The 13,908-nt window shown below is 43.3% G+C and overlaps 1 protein-coding gene across 2 annotated transcripts in view; it reads left to right on the plus strand.

Moving 5' to 3' along the window:
• Positions 1–13,908, plus strand: part of LOC102196276 (low-density lipoprotein receptor-related protein 1-like) — a 97,097-nt gene that overhangs the window by 50,125 nt on the left and 33,064 nt on the right. For both annotated transcript variants that reach the window (XM_005739581.1, XM_005739583.1), the window contains exons 8-23: positions 1,453–1,675; positions 3,264–3,453; positions 3,537–3,680; positions 4,753–4,989; positions 5,305–5,485; positions 6,537–6,759; positions 8,067–8,256; positions 8,360–8,485; positions 9,079–9,219; positions 9,642–9,767; positions 9,850–9,966; positions 10,074–10,154; positions 11,091–11,258; positions 12,962–13,144; positions 13,261–13,458; positions 13,575–13,820. In XM_005739581.1, the coding sequence (XP_005739638.1) occupies positions 1,453–1,675; positions 3,264–3,453; positions 3,537–3,680; positions 4,753–4,989; positions 5,305–5,485; positions 6,537–6,759; positions 8,067–8,256; positions 8,360–8,485; positions 9,079–9,219; positions 9,642–9,767; positions 9,850–9,966; positions 10,074–10,154; positions 11,091–11,258; positions 12,962–13,144; positions 13,261–13,458; positions 13,575–13,820 (2,774 nt within the window). The remainder of the gene's footprint in view (positions 1–1,452; positions 1,676–3,263; positions 3,454–3,536; positions 3,681–4,752; positions 4,990–5,304; positions 5,486–6,536; positions 6,760–8,066; positions 8,257–8,359; positions 8,486–9,078; positions 9,220–9,641; positions 9,768–9,849; positions 9,967–10,073; positions 10,155–11,090; positions 11,259–12,961; positions 13,145–13,260; positions 13,459–13,574; positions 13,821–13,908) is intronic.

The raw sequence follows: 13,908 nt of genomic DNA on the forward strand, positions 1-13,908 counted from the left end.
GCGTTGTGTCATCCATCGCTGTTATTCAACTTTAAAATATGTGGAAATAGAGAAAAAAAACAGGATAAATTGGATGTTTGGAAGCTGGAGTAATTGAGCGCAGATGTTGGCGGTATGCTGACTGTATAAGGTTTTGAGAGGAAAAGCATGTTTTTGTTTTCGGCTCGTTTGTTTATGACCAAACTTTCCAGCTGAATTCCTGAAAGTGCGTCTGTCTCTGCGGCGCGTGGTCGTGATTCTGAGAGATCGTTCTTCGGAGAAAACTGCGCGAATGCAAGAATGTGCGTTCGCGTGCACGTATTTGCTTGTAGTTTTCCTCCCACACGGCTTTCTCTGCTGTAATTGGTTCGTTCAGGAACAGGTAGAGCTGCTGGAGCTGGCTTTTCTTTTGGTAATCGGCAGTGTCATTAGAGGGAGAAAACGGCAATAACAAACACTGGCACAGCAAAAAAAGTCTTAGTTGGGCTTTTAATCTGCAGGCTGATTTACTTTGAGTGACATACAAGTAAAAGACAACATTTTATAAATAAATAAATAACATCGTTCTATTTTTCCTGCCTTCATCTACTCATTAGCAGTTGCTCCGTTTCTCTGTTATGAAAGGATTTTGAGAGGTCTACTTTAGAGAAGGACTCACAGCTCGCTTGTGTAACACATGTTTTTCACAGTAGACGCTGTTTGTTAACACGTTTACAGAGACTGTGAGCAGGAATTGATGATTTGATGTCATAAACAAGTTATTTTATTTTATTTTTTTATATTTCTGCTCTGGCAACAATGAAAACTTATGGTCTAACAAACTGGTTTTGGAAGGAAAAAATGTTATCAGATCTCAAATATCCATCAAAAAGCCCAAAATAAAGTTTTCAGTATTTTTTCCAACCAGAAGTTAAAGTCTGTCAATCAGCAGCATCTCTGGGAGCGGGCTATAAGGTGCTCCCGACACCTCCTGAAATATGTTTGGTCTCCCTGGCACCCCCCACCCTACTCCCACCCAAAAAGCCACTGGACTAGAGTGCTGTTAATCTTACAGTACCCAACAGTAATAGGTGAGAGCACAGATAGGACCAGTAGGAATGTAACCGAGTACATTTACTCAACTACTTTCTCAGGCTTTATGTACTTGTAGTTCATTTACAGGTGACGTCTTGCTTGTAAATGAGACATCTAGTCTGTGTGGGATTACCTGTATAAATAAAGGTTATAATAGGCTATAATTTTTAGTTACTGAAAAAGTCAGAATACTTTTTCTATTTTAAAAAGTATCTATTACAAGATTATGTTTACATATTAAATCGGCAATATGACACAGGGCTGCATATAGCCTTGAAAACTGTGCTTTGCAGACCAATTTGCATCTTTGGTGCCCCCTGTGCCCCCCTTGTACTCCATTTAGAAAAATCATGAAAACACCCCTGCTATCAGTCCATTTCTTCTCACTTCTTTCTATAGGAAGGTGTTCTTCACAGACTACGGACAGATCCCCAAGGTGGAGCGCTGTGACATGGATGGCCAGAACCGCACCAAGTTGGTGGACAGTAAGATCGTCTTCCCCCACGGCATCACGCTGGACCTTGTCAGCAGGCTGGTGTACTGGGCTGATGCCTATCTAGACTATATTGAGGTGGTGGACTATGAAGGCAAGAACCGGCACACCATCATTCAGGGACTGCTGGTAAGAAAATAATCTCATTATTATCTCTCTTTAGCTGTAAGAAATTCCCCATAACGCCGTCTAACATGCTCTGGAGCTCTATACACGATACGTTACCCCAGTGTGCGCCTTTAATGCGTTCTTAGCCAGTGAGTGATTAGCAGGGAGAAGATGGTGGACATTTGGCTTTTCATTAAATAAGCTGATTAATCGTGTCCAATATTGAGGCTGTTGATGTTGCTGCGCTGTTGAAGCACATTGGCTCTTAAACCTGTTACCATGGCTTTTACTGTGATCTGTGGGGGAAGTAACAGCTTTCATTTACTCACTGAACCTAAGGGCACAGACATGCACACACACACACACGCACATAAACCGCCACCTCTTGTAATATATGTGTGTGTGCGCACCTGTGATAGACCATTAGTACATGCACATCCTTCACTTACAGGATAAAAAGAACCGTGGTTATGGATGGTGCTGAGTCAGGGCTGTTTTACCAAGTCGGTGTATGTGTTTGCTGAGACTTAGCACACACTCTCTTAAAGGTGCAAGCTGCGTAAAAAGTAACATTCAGATCACACACTCTGGCCAACACAATCCGTCAGTCTGCTTTGTGTTGTCTACATCTGGAAGCTAAGGTGACCTAATGCACTATTGTTAATTGTTGCCTGAATCCAGATTATGATAGGAAGCAGTATGTAAATGTAATCTTTAAGGTAGTCTGTGTTTATCAGCGATATCCACAATGACAGGCCTCAGTTCCATGTCAGATTTCGTGTTGTTCCGGTGTTTTTGTATTTCCTGCTGACTTTGTCAGCTAAAGGCAAGTGCTGTGTGAGCACTCATCATGTTTGAGAGCTCTGGACTATTTTCGGTCTCGGTCACACTTTGCACCATGCTGACCACGGGAAATTCTACTTTTTGGACAAGTGGCTTTTTAAAATTGTATATTGGGGCACCTCAAACAGCTTGAGCACTGTTCTACACATGTGCGCATGGTTGATTAAACTAAAGGTGACATAGCAACACAGCATCTGTTTAATGGTAAAAGAGTTTTTTAAAAATCTAACCATCGGAAATGTCACCAAGAAGATCACAAAGAGGAGAGAACTGTTTTGTTTTGGTGGTAAGTTGCCATGGAATGAGGAAAATAATAGCTACCAAATTGTCCCCATACAGAGAAAATAAAAGACTCGCTCAAGGAAAATGTCACAAAGCAAGGAGTGACAGATCCATTGTTGTATATTGGCGATGCAGGGGAGTGCACTACTAAAAAAACAGCTCTTGGATTGCATTTATTTGTTCAAATTTATGAAAGTTAAACCCCTTTTTATGAGGTTACACACAAAGGCAATACTAAAGTGTTTCTGCGTAGACGTCACGAGGGCTTAGATGATTTTTTACAGTCTCTGCAGACTAATAAAGCGCTTGTAGGTCTATTTTTTTGTAAAGACTGTTAGTCAGAGAGACTTTGTTTATGGAAAACTTATTTTGTATGAGTATTTGTACATGTAAGTTTAACAACAAGAGACGAAACACATGAAATACTGAAAAAAATAAAGCGTTTTTTGTGCTTTCCTCTCCCTCTGATTTGTGTTGTTTTTAGATTGAGCATCTGTATGGGCTGACTGTATTTGAAAACTATCTCTACGCCACCAACTCAGACAACGCTAACATGCAGCCCAAGACCAGTGTGATCAGGGTGAACCGCTTCAACAGCACAGACTACCAGGTGGTGACCAGGGTGGACAAGGGAGGAGCTCTGCACGTCTACCACCAGAGACGGCAGCCCCCAGGTAGACATGCCCGCACATATACATCATTCCTAGGTGGATATTTTATTATGAGACTCATTTTTTCCCTCTTTCTTGGTTTCTAGTGCGCAGCCACGCATGCGAGGAGGACCAATTTGGGAAGGCTGGAGGTTGCTCCGACATCTGTCTGTTGGGGAATGGCCAAAAGACGCGGACTTGCCGCTGTCGCTCTGGATTTAGCTTGGGTAGCGATGGCAAATCTTGCAAAAGTGAGTGGGAATGAACGGTGACTGAGCTCCAGCGATTGTAAATCAACACATCCATCAAAAGTTATCTGCGTGTCAAACATTGACTGTAGCAGTATTCCCAGACGAGGGTGGGCTCCTGAATTTCCCAGTGGGTGTATGGGGGCATAGCTCAAGTAATTTGAAATTTTACTAAGAAAAAAACAAGTTTGTTGAATTGTGTCGTGCATAAGATTGTTACATGTAGAAATGCCATTTTTTAAGAATTTGGACGGTCTTTTTAGACTTTCTACGTGTGCCCTATGAGAAGGTATTATAAAGGCCTTTCTATGAGAAGAGCTGCTTTAAGTGTATTTTGGTCTCAACTGTTGCCTTGGCTCGGATCCATGTAGATTCAGTTTGAAGTCACCAGATTAACAGATGTCTCGAGCAGTTGCTGTCTGTCTGTGTTCATTCTCCTGTAGATTTAATCCTGCTATCTCACTGTTTGAGTTTAAGCACAACTCTCTCCCTCTACCTCAGTGACTCTATATCAAATGATCTGCGAACCAAGTTGTACAAGTCATTTATCGATGTATGAAACGATCTCTTCTGCTGTCCTGCATATGCAGTCTTTCTGTTCTCAAGTTATTTGCAGAGTTGAGTTTTCTGAAAGTAACGCCGGCACTGAGCTCCAGCATTTGTTTTATGTATTTTAACAGCATTGCTGGCTCTTTGCTGGCCGCTCCACAAAGCTGTCAGTGTGATTCAGCTTATTCTGAGAAGTGTTTTACTATCCACCAATAACAGCTTTATATTGATCTGCCTACTGAGAAAAGAACGTCCTTGAAAATGGCAATATTGATTGACCCAAAGGGCACCCATCCTCTTCTTTCACTGTCTCATTAAAAATCACTTAATTTTCATTTTTGGGCTTTTGTTGAACTTGCATTTTTTTTTTTTTAACATTAATAATCCATATAAATTATTCAGAAATAACTGTGTCAGCATATGAGTTGGCCTCTAATTTTGATTCCTTTAAAAAAAAAAAAATAAAGAACAGTAAATGATGGTCTAAGTTGAAGTGTTTTACCTTTATTCCCTTGTTTTGCCACAGAACCAGAGCACGAGCTCTTCCTGGTCTATGGTAAAGGTCGCCCGGGGGTCATCAGAGGCATGGACATGAATGCTAAGGTGCCAGATGAGTACATGATCCCGATCGAGAATCTAATGAACCCCAGAGCGCTGGATTTTCACGCCGAGACCGAGTTCATTTACTTTGCTGACGCCACCAGCTACATGATTGGGCGCCAGAAGATTGATGGAACGGAGAGGGATACCATTCTGAAGGAAGGTACGGCAACAGCAGCTGATTGGAGAGACCAAAACGACATGCCAAGATTATGAGCTAGTTCGATGATTTTCCATAATAATCTCAAAAACGCATTTCTTAAAATAAAATTTGTAGCCATATTGTAAAAGACTGTTTTTGTTGATCTGGCTTAAAATTATTTGAGATAAAAAAGTGCTTTACAATATGACTCTTATATTCAGTCCAGTTTATAACAAGTAGCAACTACAGCCTCTTTCAGTACCTTACTTATAAAGCATGTGATATGCTTTATGCTGTGTAGAAAAACTTCACAGCCACTGTTTGTGTTTGTCTCAGCGATCCACACGGTGGAGGGTATAGCTGTGGACTGGATGGCTGACAACTTGTACTGGACAGATGACGGGCCCAAGAAAACTATTAGTGTGGCTCGACTGGAAAAGGCTTCACGCACCCGGAAAACACTGATTGAAGGGAAAATGACTCACCCTCGTGCCATTGTAGTGGATCCGCTTCATGGGTAATATGGATAAAGAGATGAAGGGAGGAATAGAGTGCAGAGAGAACAGATATCAGTAAAGAGCAGTAGAGGAAATGATGGTAATAAGGTACAAGTGAAAGCAGATAAGAGATAATAATAATAATAATAATAATAGGTGATCGTTACATCTGGTTGTCTGTCTGATGACTCAAGTAAAAAAATACCCACCCTGCTGCTCCCCTCCCAGTAAAACCAAAGCAACATTTCTGTCTGCTCTCTTTGTTTGCTTTTATCTTTATCTGTTGCTTTTCCTTGTAAGCAGTATCTTTGTATCATCCAGCCGAAGCCCTTTGATCATTTTTCACCCAGTGCTGCTGACCATTTTCCCCTCGAATTGGCGAGTCCTTTCTGATTACACCTATCACACCTTATTTACTAAAACAGATGGAGCATTTTGTATATTAGTTTTATTAGCTCCATTTCATTTGCATGCAGCCATATTGCTCTTTCAAATAATTCTTTATAATGGTGTACATGGATGTGTCTTATTGATAAGACCTCCTGTGCTCTTTCCTGAGAAATACATGCTCATAAACCCACGCAAAGACACGCACACACATTGGATTGCTAGTGACAGGGTGATGTGTGTCCACACACTTCCCTGGGGAAAGGCACTCACTTCTACTAATGCCTGTAATCAATCAGGCTCAGCAAGGAGGAGGAGAAACTAGCAGAAACCACTAGAAAGAGGAAAAGGCAAGGGAACTATAGAATGCCACTGTTAATGTCAGTCATATTATGGCAAGAAGGGACGTTTCTAATGTCGTACAATAGTGTAGACATCAGTGGTTGACAGGACCTAGAGTACCTGATGACAAACACCGGCATGCCTGTGGGCATATCAGCTGAGAAACACTGCTGAGCATTCCCCACTGGTTGGTTTGATGAGTATTGGGTGCTTTAGGGCAGCTAGATAAAATGTCACTGCTTTTGTTAATCCTAAGTGATTCTTTACGATGCACCAATAATATTGACCTTTTCCTGTCTTGCTATCACTTGTACCCATAACAGTTCCCTTGTTATTCCTCAGGTGGATGTATTGGACAGATTGGGAAGAGGATCCTAAGGAAAGCAAGCGTGGAAAGATCGAGCGGGCATGGATGGATGGCTCAAACAGAAATGTGTTTCTGACCAGTAAAACAGTGCTGTGGCCCAACGGCCTGAGCCTGGACATCCCCCAGGGAATCCTCTACTGGGTGGATGCCTACTACGACCGCATAGAGATGGTCTACCTTAACAGTTCCGGACGCAAGGTCAGAATTAAAATGGTTTAAGAATTGAAGGTTAAAACTGTTTTACTGGAGTCTGGCAACTTCAGACAGGAGTTAAAAACGGGTGTCAGTGCACTAATAAGGAATGCGCTTTAAAGCAGTGGAATAATGTGGGTGGTCTATCACTGTGTAGTACAAACAATGTGGCCTTGAGTTTTGTTAACACTGGTTTCTCCTTGTGTCTGAACTGATATTTTGATTTCACTGAGCTGTGGTGCTATTGGTGCTGTTTTTATAATGCAGAAACTGGAATGGAATCTAAATATTATACACACACACACACACACACACACACACACACACACACACACACACACACACACACACACACACACATTAGTGAAACAAGTGCCAGTCAATGTTTAATGTGCATTTTTATATTGCTATTGCCTAGACACTTATGTTACTTAACCCATGTAATAACTAGTAAAAAACACCAGTCATTGCATCATACTTTATCATCACCATGAAGTAATACGAGCAAGGTTTGAACTACACTGCTCAAAAAAATTAAAGGGAAAAAATCATGCTGGATATCTATACTGATGCCGTTGGGTGGACTGAAACATAATGTCCCAAGGGTGTTCGACTGATTTTAGGAGAGGTGAATGTGGGGGCCAGTCAACTCTTGTCACATGAGCGCGGGCATTTTCAAGCACCAGAAGGAACCCAGGACCCACTGCACCAGTGTAGGGCCTGACAGTGGGTCCAAAGATTTCATCCTGATGCCTAACTGCAGTCAGGGTGCCACCCTATACCATCACTGAGCCATTATCAAACAGGTCATGTCGTCAGCTGTGCAAAAGGTGAACCTGCCGTCATCTATGAAAAGCACAGGGTGGCAGTTGTGGACCTGCCAATTCTGGAATTATAGGGCAAATGCTAATCAGGCTCCATACGGCCCACTATGAGTCTGTCTCTCATTGTCTGTGATGGTTAGACATGCTAACATTTAGACCAGTGGCCTGCTGGAGGTCATATCGTAGTTCTGGCAGTGTTCATCCTATTGACACCGGTCCAGCTGATGGGTTAAAGGCCTTCTACGGCCCTATCCAGCTCTCCTAGAGTAACTGCCTGTCTCTTGGAATCTCCTCCATGTTCTTGAGACTGTCCTGGGAGACACAGCAAACCTTCTTCTCCTCTACTGTAACTGTTATTAATTTCATTAACACCAAACCAGCTGAAACTGACCAACAACCCCATCTGTTACCTAACTGACCATATATATGCAGTAGCGGTTCATTATAAAAACATGCTTTACAGTCTTGCCTCTCTTCTCACATCACCAGACGGTGTATGAAGGTCAGGAGCTGAACCACGCCTTTGGTCTGTGCCACTATAAACACTTTTTGTTCTGGAACGAGTACCGCAGTGGTAGCATTTACAAGTTGGACACCACCACAGGCACTGCCACTCTACTGCGCAACGAGCGACCTCCCATCTTTGAAATTCGAATGTACGATGCTCAGCAGCAGCAAGGTACTGGGAAAAGCGTTATACATAACATCCATCCAAGCATGCTAACTTAAAAAGTATTATTGTCCACAGAGACAGCATCTCATAAGTGCCCATTCATCTACAGGTTCTAATGCATGTCGCGTAAACAATGGAGGCTGCAACAGTCTCTGTCTGGCCATACCAGGAGGGAGGCAGTGTGCCTGTGCAGAAGACCAAGTACTAGACAAAACTGACAACACCAGCTGCAGAGGTTTGTGCATGAACTCATTGTACGTGCTTGTGTGCGTCTGCAGGGTGTTTCTAATGGCACCAGTTTTGCTCCATTACCCACAAGGTTAAGCTTCTTGTATGTCAGACAAGATGAGTCAAGCAGTCTGACTGTATGTTTTCTAAAACTGTTAGTCCTAAAATGTTTGAACAAATGCAGACAGACAAGAGCAGGCTACAAGAACAAGCAACATCTACATACTGTAATGCAATCCAGTGCAAACTGTGCAAAAAACGCTGCCTTTGTGAAGCGTCGTCTTCAAGGTGTTCTTGTTGTTTTGCAAGAAAAAACAGAGATTACAGTCTTTGTACAAGTGGTTCCCTTCTGGTTTTCTTGATTGTTATGCAAGCACCAGTCAGCTCAGCCTCAGCCTGTTATGGGTGGGTTTTGACTGATGGATTTCATGAATGTTCATGTAATTGTGCTTTTTCAGAAAACCACGCATTTTTCCCTTCTGTGGAATATTTTCAGAATTCGTTGCAAACTCCTGCTACTTTTATGTCCCTCAGGACCTTTGTTTTTATGTTTTGTTTTTACCCCCACATTGTCTTTAACCTCCTTCTTCTCTTCTACAGCAAACCCCTCTTATGTACCTCCTCCTCAGTGCCAGCCTGGAGAGTTTGCCTGTAAGAACAACCGTTGCATCCAAGAGCGCTGGAAGTGCGACGGAGACAACGACTGTCTGGACAACAGCGATGAGGCTCTTGAACTGTGTTGTGAGTTACTGCCCGTACACGCAAACAAAACAGCTGCCCCTCCTTTTGCTACTGAGTCAGATGGTGTCCTGAATTTGTAGTGGAGCCAGAATGAAATGAGAGATTTTGAATTGAGTGGGCGAGAGTTTGTGTGTGTGAATGCCCGTGTATATGCGGGTACACGATTTCTGCGGCTCGGGAAATGCTCTCTGTCTGTCTCTCCGTCTGTCTTTCTGCCTGTGGTCAAAAGTGCAGACAGGTTTCCCTTCCAGACAAAACAACACCCCGTCCAAACCAGCTGGAATATCTACCCTCTCTTGTATTCGTTTTCACCTCACATCTCCGAACTCTCTCACCTTTCCGTTCCCCATCTCCACACACGGCTTCTTGTATTCCTGTTTCTCCCTCGCCCTTCAGTGCGCCCTTTTTTTCCCCCTCTCCAGACCAGCACACTTGCTCTGCAGACAGATTTAAGTGCAAGAACAACCGCTGCATCCCTCTGCGCTGGCTGTGTGACGGGGATAATGACTGCGGGAATGACGAGGATGAGTCCAACACCACCTGTTCAGGTAGACAAAGACTCATTTATTTTGGGTCGTTTCGGAGGTTTTTTTCTATTTATGACGTGAACTCTGCTATTTTGTGTTTTAGCCCGAACCTGCCCGCCCAATCAGTACTCGTGTGCTAGCGGGCGCTGCATCCCCATCTCCTGGACATGTGACCTGGACGACGACTGTGGTGATCGATCAGATGAGCCTGCTTCCTGCGGTTAGTCAACTTAATTTCCACCCGACAGCTCGTTGTACAAATTGTTTTGCCATATGAGCGCCACGTGAGCTAGCGCTTTATATCTAAAAGTCTTCCACTGTCCACAGCCTACCCCACCTGTTTCCCCCTCACTCAGTTTACCTGCAACAATGGGCGCTGCATCAACGTTAACTGGCGCTGTGATAATGGTCAGTTTCTCTTCTTTATTATCTCGTCTGCGTGTCTTTTATGTCGACGTACAGTAGCAACTCGTTGTTTGTCTTTGTCCCAGTTATCTGTGCATTTTTGGCCACCAGCCTCATTTTGGCATACGCTCTTCTTTTCATCGTCTTTTGCGTTTGCATGTGCGTGTCTGTGTGTGCATGTGTGTGTGTGTGTGTGTGTGCATTTGGTTTTGTTGTCACGTGTTGTGCTGTTAGCCCAATCTGCTGTCTTCCATTGGTTCTGTCTTTCAGAAAAGGATTGTGAGGACGGCTCTGATGAGTTGAATTGTCCAAACCTGACCGGTTAGTGCATAGATCAACATGCACCACAAAAGCCTTGATGCTAGCCTCGCTTTAGGACTGACCAGGCAGGATTAGAAACAGTTAGGGCTGCTTTTCTGCTCATTGAACATGGCCACAAGCTGAGACCAAAACTGCTAGCAGTGATTAGTCCATTGTGCACAAATTTGACACTAAGTAAACTATTCATTAAAACAAATACATTAAATAATCAAAGTGTACTTTTTGAGGAATTACTGGAAACCTTAACTAAAGAATAAATGCTATTTTCCAGATGACTTCACAGTCAAATTGTTTAACAAATACTGAACATTATGTATTAGGTTGTCTCAAAAGTGCTCAGAATGCTCTGCTTCCAAGCTCAATGTATCAGCGCTGGGTACATTCTCTCATGGTGCATGGTCTGATCTATGCAGTTTCTGTGATTACTTTGACTCTCATCTTTGATGTTCAATTTAATTTGTGTTAAGTTTTTTTTTAATTTTCTCTGTCGTAATTGAGAAAAGATGATATCTGTCTGTCTGTCTGTCTGTCTGTCTGTCTGTCTGTCTGTCTGTCATCTGCACTGCATGCCTCACAAAGTGAGTAAGTTAGCGTTGCTTCACTGCATTTGTTTTCCAGATAATGACTGCGGGGACAACAGTGACGAGGCAGGTTGTAGTCACTCCTGCTCCAGCGCTCAGTTCAAGTGTAACAGCGGCCGCTGCATCCCAGATTACTGGACCTGTGACGGAGACAATGACTGCGGAGACTACAGTGACGAGACCCATGCAAACTGCACCAATCAGGGTCTGTATCTAACCTCCATATTGTCTCTTGAAACTTTTCCGCTGCTGCAGAATATTGCTTTCCAAACGAATGCACCTTTAACTAGAAAAAGCAGTGTGTTAAAATATCCTTTAAAAAAATCAGTGTGTTAAGAGTCAAGTTTTCTGTTTAGATAAAGCCTTGCTACACTTGTGCAAACAAGTTTTGCCTTGACTTCAACTTGAAGAGGTTTGTTTCATCTCTTTTCTGAACTTCATGTTTCTGTTCACGCAGCACTCCCAAGGATGTTATGTGATGTTATTCAGACACTTGAAGTCGTTTAAATATCAGGCAGGGAAATCTGACACAGTACTTAGCGAAGTTTTATGGTGTATTGCATTTGGAAGGAACAAAAAACAAACATGATTTAAAAAGTAGCTATCGAACGTGACAATTGTACTATACAGAAATAAAATAATACAATAAAAGGACCTGCAGCTGATGGAACAGACTGCATTCTATTACCAACCTCTGTTGTACCCATAAAAATGTATGATAATTGATTTCCCCTGACAAATAATTTGCATTTATATACTATATAATTAGTATTCATATTTAATAATAAAAGCTTTAGTTGAAGAATGGCTAAGAAGGAGTACTGGCAATAAATGTGAGGAAAGGGGAAAAAGACATTGTGCACTAAAAGTTACGGGCCACTGGCTTACCATAGAAGCTACTTTCGGCTGCTCCCTTATTGACAAGGCGTCGTCACAGCGAGTAGCTCCACATGTTTGATTTGCCAGAGTTTTTACGCTGCATGGCCCTTCCAAAGGAATTTGAGTCTCCTCCTGGGACCAAACCGTGGAGGTTTCGCTTGTTAGCCACTACGCTACAGAGCCCCTACGAAGGCTACTGGCTAAAGTAAAGTGTAAAGTGTGCGTGTTAGTCCCCATAGGGAAATAGTTCCTCTGCATTTAACCCATTCACCCAGTGAAGCAGTGGGCAGCCACCAGTGCAGCGCCCGGGCAGCAGTGTGTAGGGACGGTACCTTGCTCAGGGGTACCTCAGGGTAGCCGTTCAGTGGAGTCGAACCCCCGACCTTCCGATCATGGGGCCACCACTCTACCTACTGAGCTATCCCTGCTATCCCTGGCTGATAGTATAGGTTGGATATTTTGCAGTGTTTCTTAGTTGAAACAAACAAGACTGAATGAGTTTACAGAAGTCAAATTTATGTTAAACATTCAAGCTCATGTTCAAGCTGGTGTTTATGAAGCACAGGTAGCTGTTAGTGTCACGGATGGTTCTGCATTAATTTCTTTATTTAATCTCTTTCTTTTGTTTAGTTGATTCAATGGGTTTCGTGTCCGTAAGTCACTCTGTCTGTTAGGTACAACCTTTGACACCCAATAATTCAGATATACCTACTTATACTTATAAGTAACTTCTCTTAAAAGCAGCGAAATAAATCAAATATATTTTGCTGCTGTAACGAACAGCCTGCTGATGTGTAGAAAACAGTGACCTTCTGAATTCACGCTTAAAGCTTTTCTGTCAAATCTGTCCTTCTGCGTGCTAATTTCTAACGGGCACCTCATTAGTTTTAGTTCTCAGTCTTTTGAAGCCGCACATTGTTTTTGCTCAAGGCTGCGTGTCCTAATGCGAGAGATGTCGCAAAACGGCGTCACTTTCGAGTGATGTCTTTTTGATGTCTTGTTTTTTGGTTTGTTTTTGTGTTTTTTCAGCCACTCGCCCGCCTGGAGGTTGTCATACAGATGAGTTTCAGTGTCGGATGGATGGCCTGTGCATCCCCTTGCGCTGGCGCTGTGATGGGGACACTGACTGCATGGACATGAGCGATGAGAAGAACTGTGAGGGTGTCACGCACATGTGTGATCCAGCTGTCAAGTTTGGCTGCAGGGACTCCGGTGAGGAATCCACACTTCTTAAAATGCACCGACTAATTTCATTCTGCTTCTAATGACATTTTATGCAACGTTCTGACCGACGTTGCTCGTGAAATAACCCTGCCTTCTGTCTGTAGCACGCTGCATCAGCAAAGCCTGGGTTTGTGATGGCGACAGCGATTGTGAGGACAACTCAGATGAGGACAACTGTGAGGCACTGGTGTGTAAGCTCTCTCACCATGTGTGTGCCAACGACTCCACCATCTGCCTGCCCGCGGAGAAACTTTGTGACGGAGCTGACGACTGCCCAGATGGTTCTGATGAGAAACTCTGTGGTAAGGAACAACACCACCCAGGCTATGTCTCATTGCAGGGAACGCAACGCAGCATCATTTAAAATGATCGCTAAAATAAATCAACGGTTAAGTACATCTGTTCCTTTTATCTACAGACTTGTGTTCGCTGGACAACGGCGAGTGCAGCCATAACTGCACAGTGGCTCCCGGAGAGGGGGTCATTTGTTCCTGTCCTCTGGGCATGGAGTTGGGGGCTGACAACAAGACTTGTCAGATCCAGAGCTTCTGCGCTAAACACCTGAAGTGCAGTCAACGCTGCGAGCAGAACAAGTTCAGTGTCATATGTTCGTGCTACGACGGCTGGGAACTAGAGCCTGACAAGGAGAATTGCAAGAGCACGGGTAAGGGATCATGGAAACAAAAGGCAGATTTAGGGAAGTGAGCAGATGTGTGTGTGTGTGTGTGTGTGTGTGTGTGTGTGTGTGTGTG

The sequence above is a fragment of the Pundamilia nyererei genome, unplaced genomic scaffold, assembly GCF_000239375.1.
Source record: "Pundamilia nyererei isolate P.nyererei 1_Seehausen unplaced genomic scaffold, PunNye1.0 scaffold00092, whole genome shotgun sequence".
Taxonomy (NCBI): Eukaryota; Metazoa; Chordata; class Actinopteri; order Cichliformes; family Cichlidae; genus Pundamilia; species Pundamilia nyererei.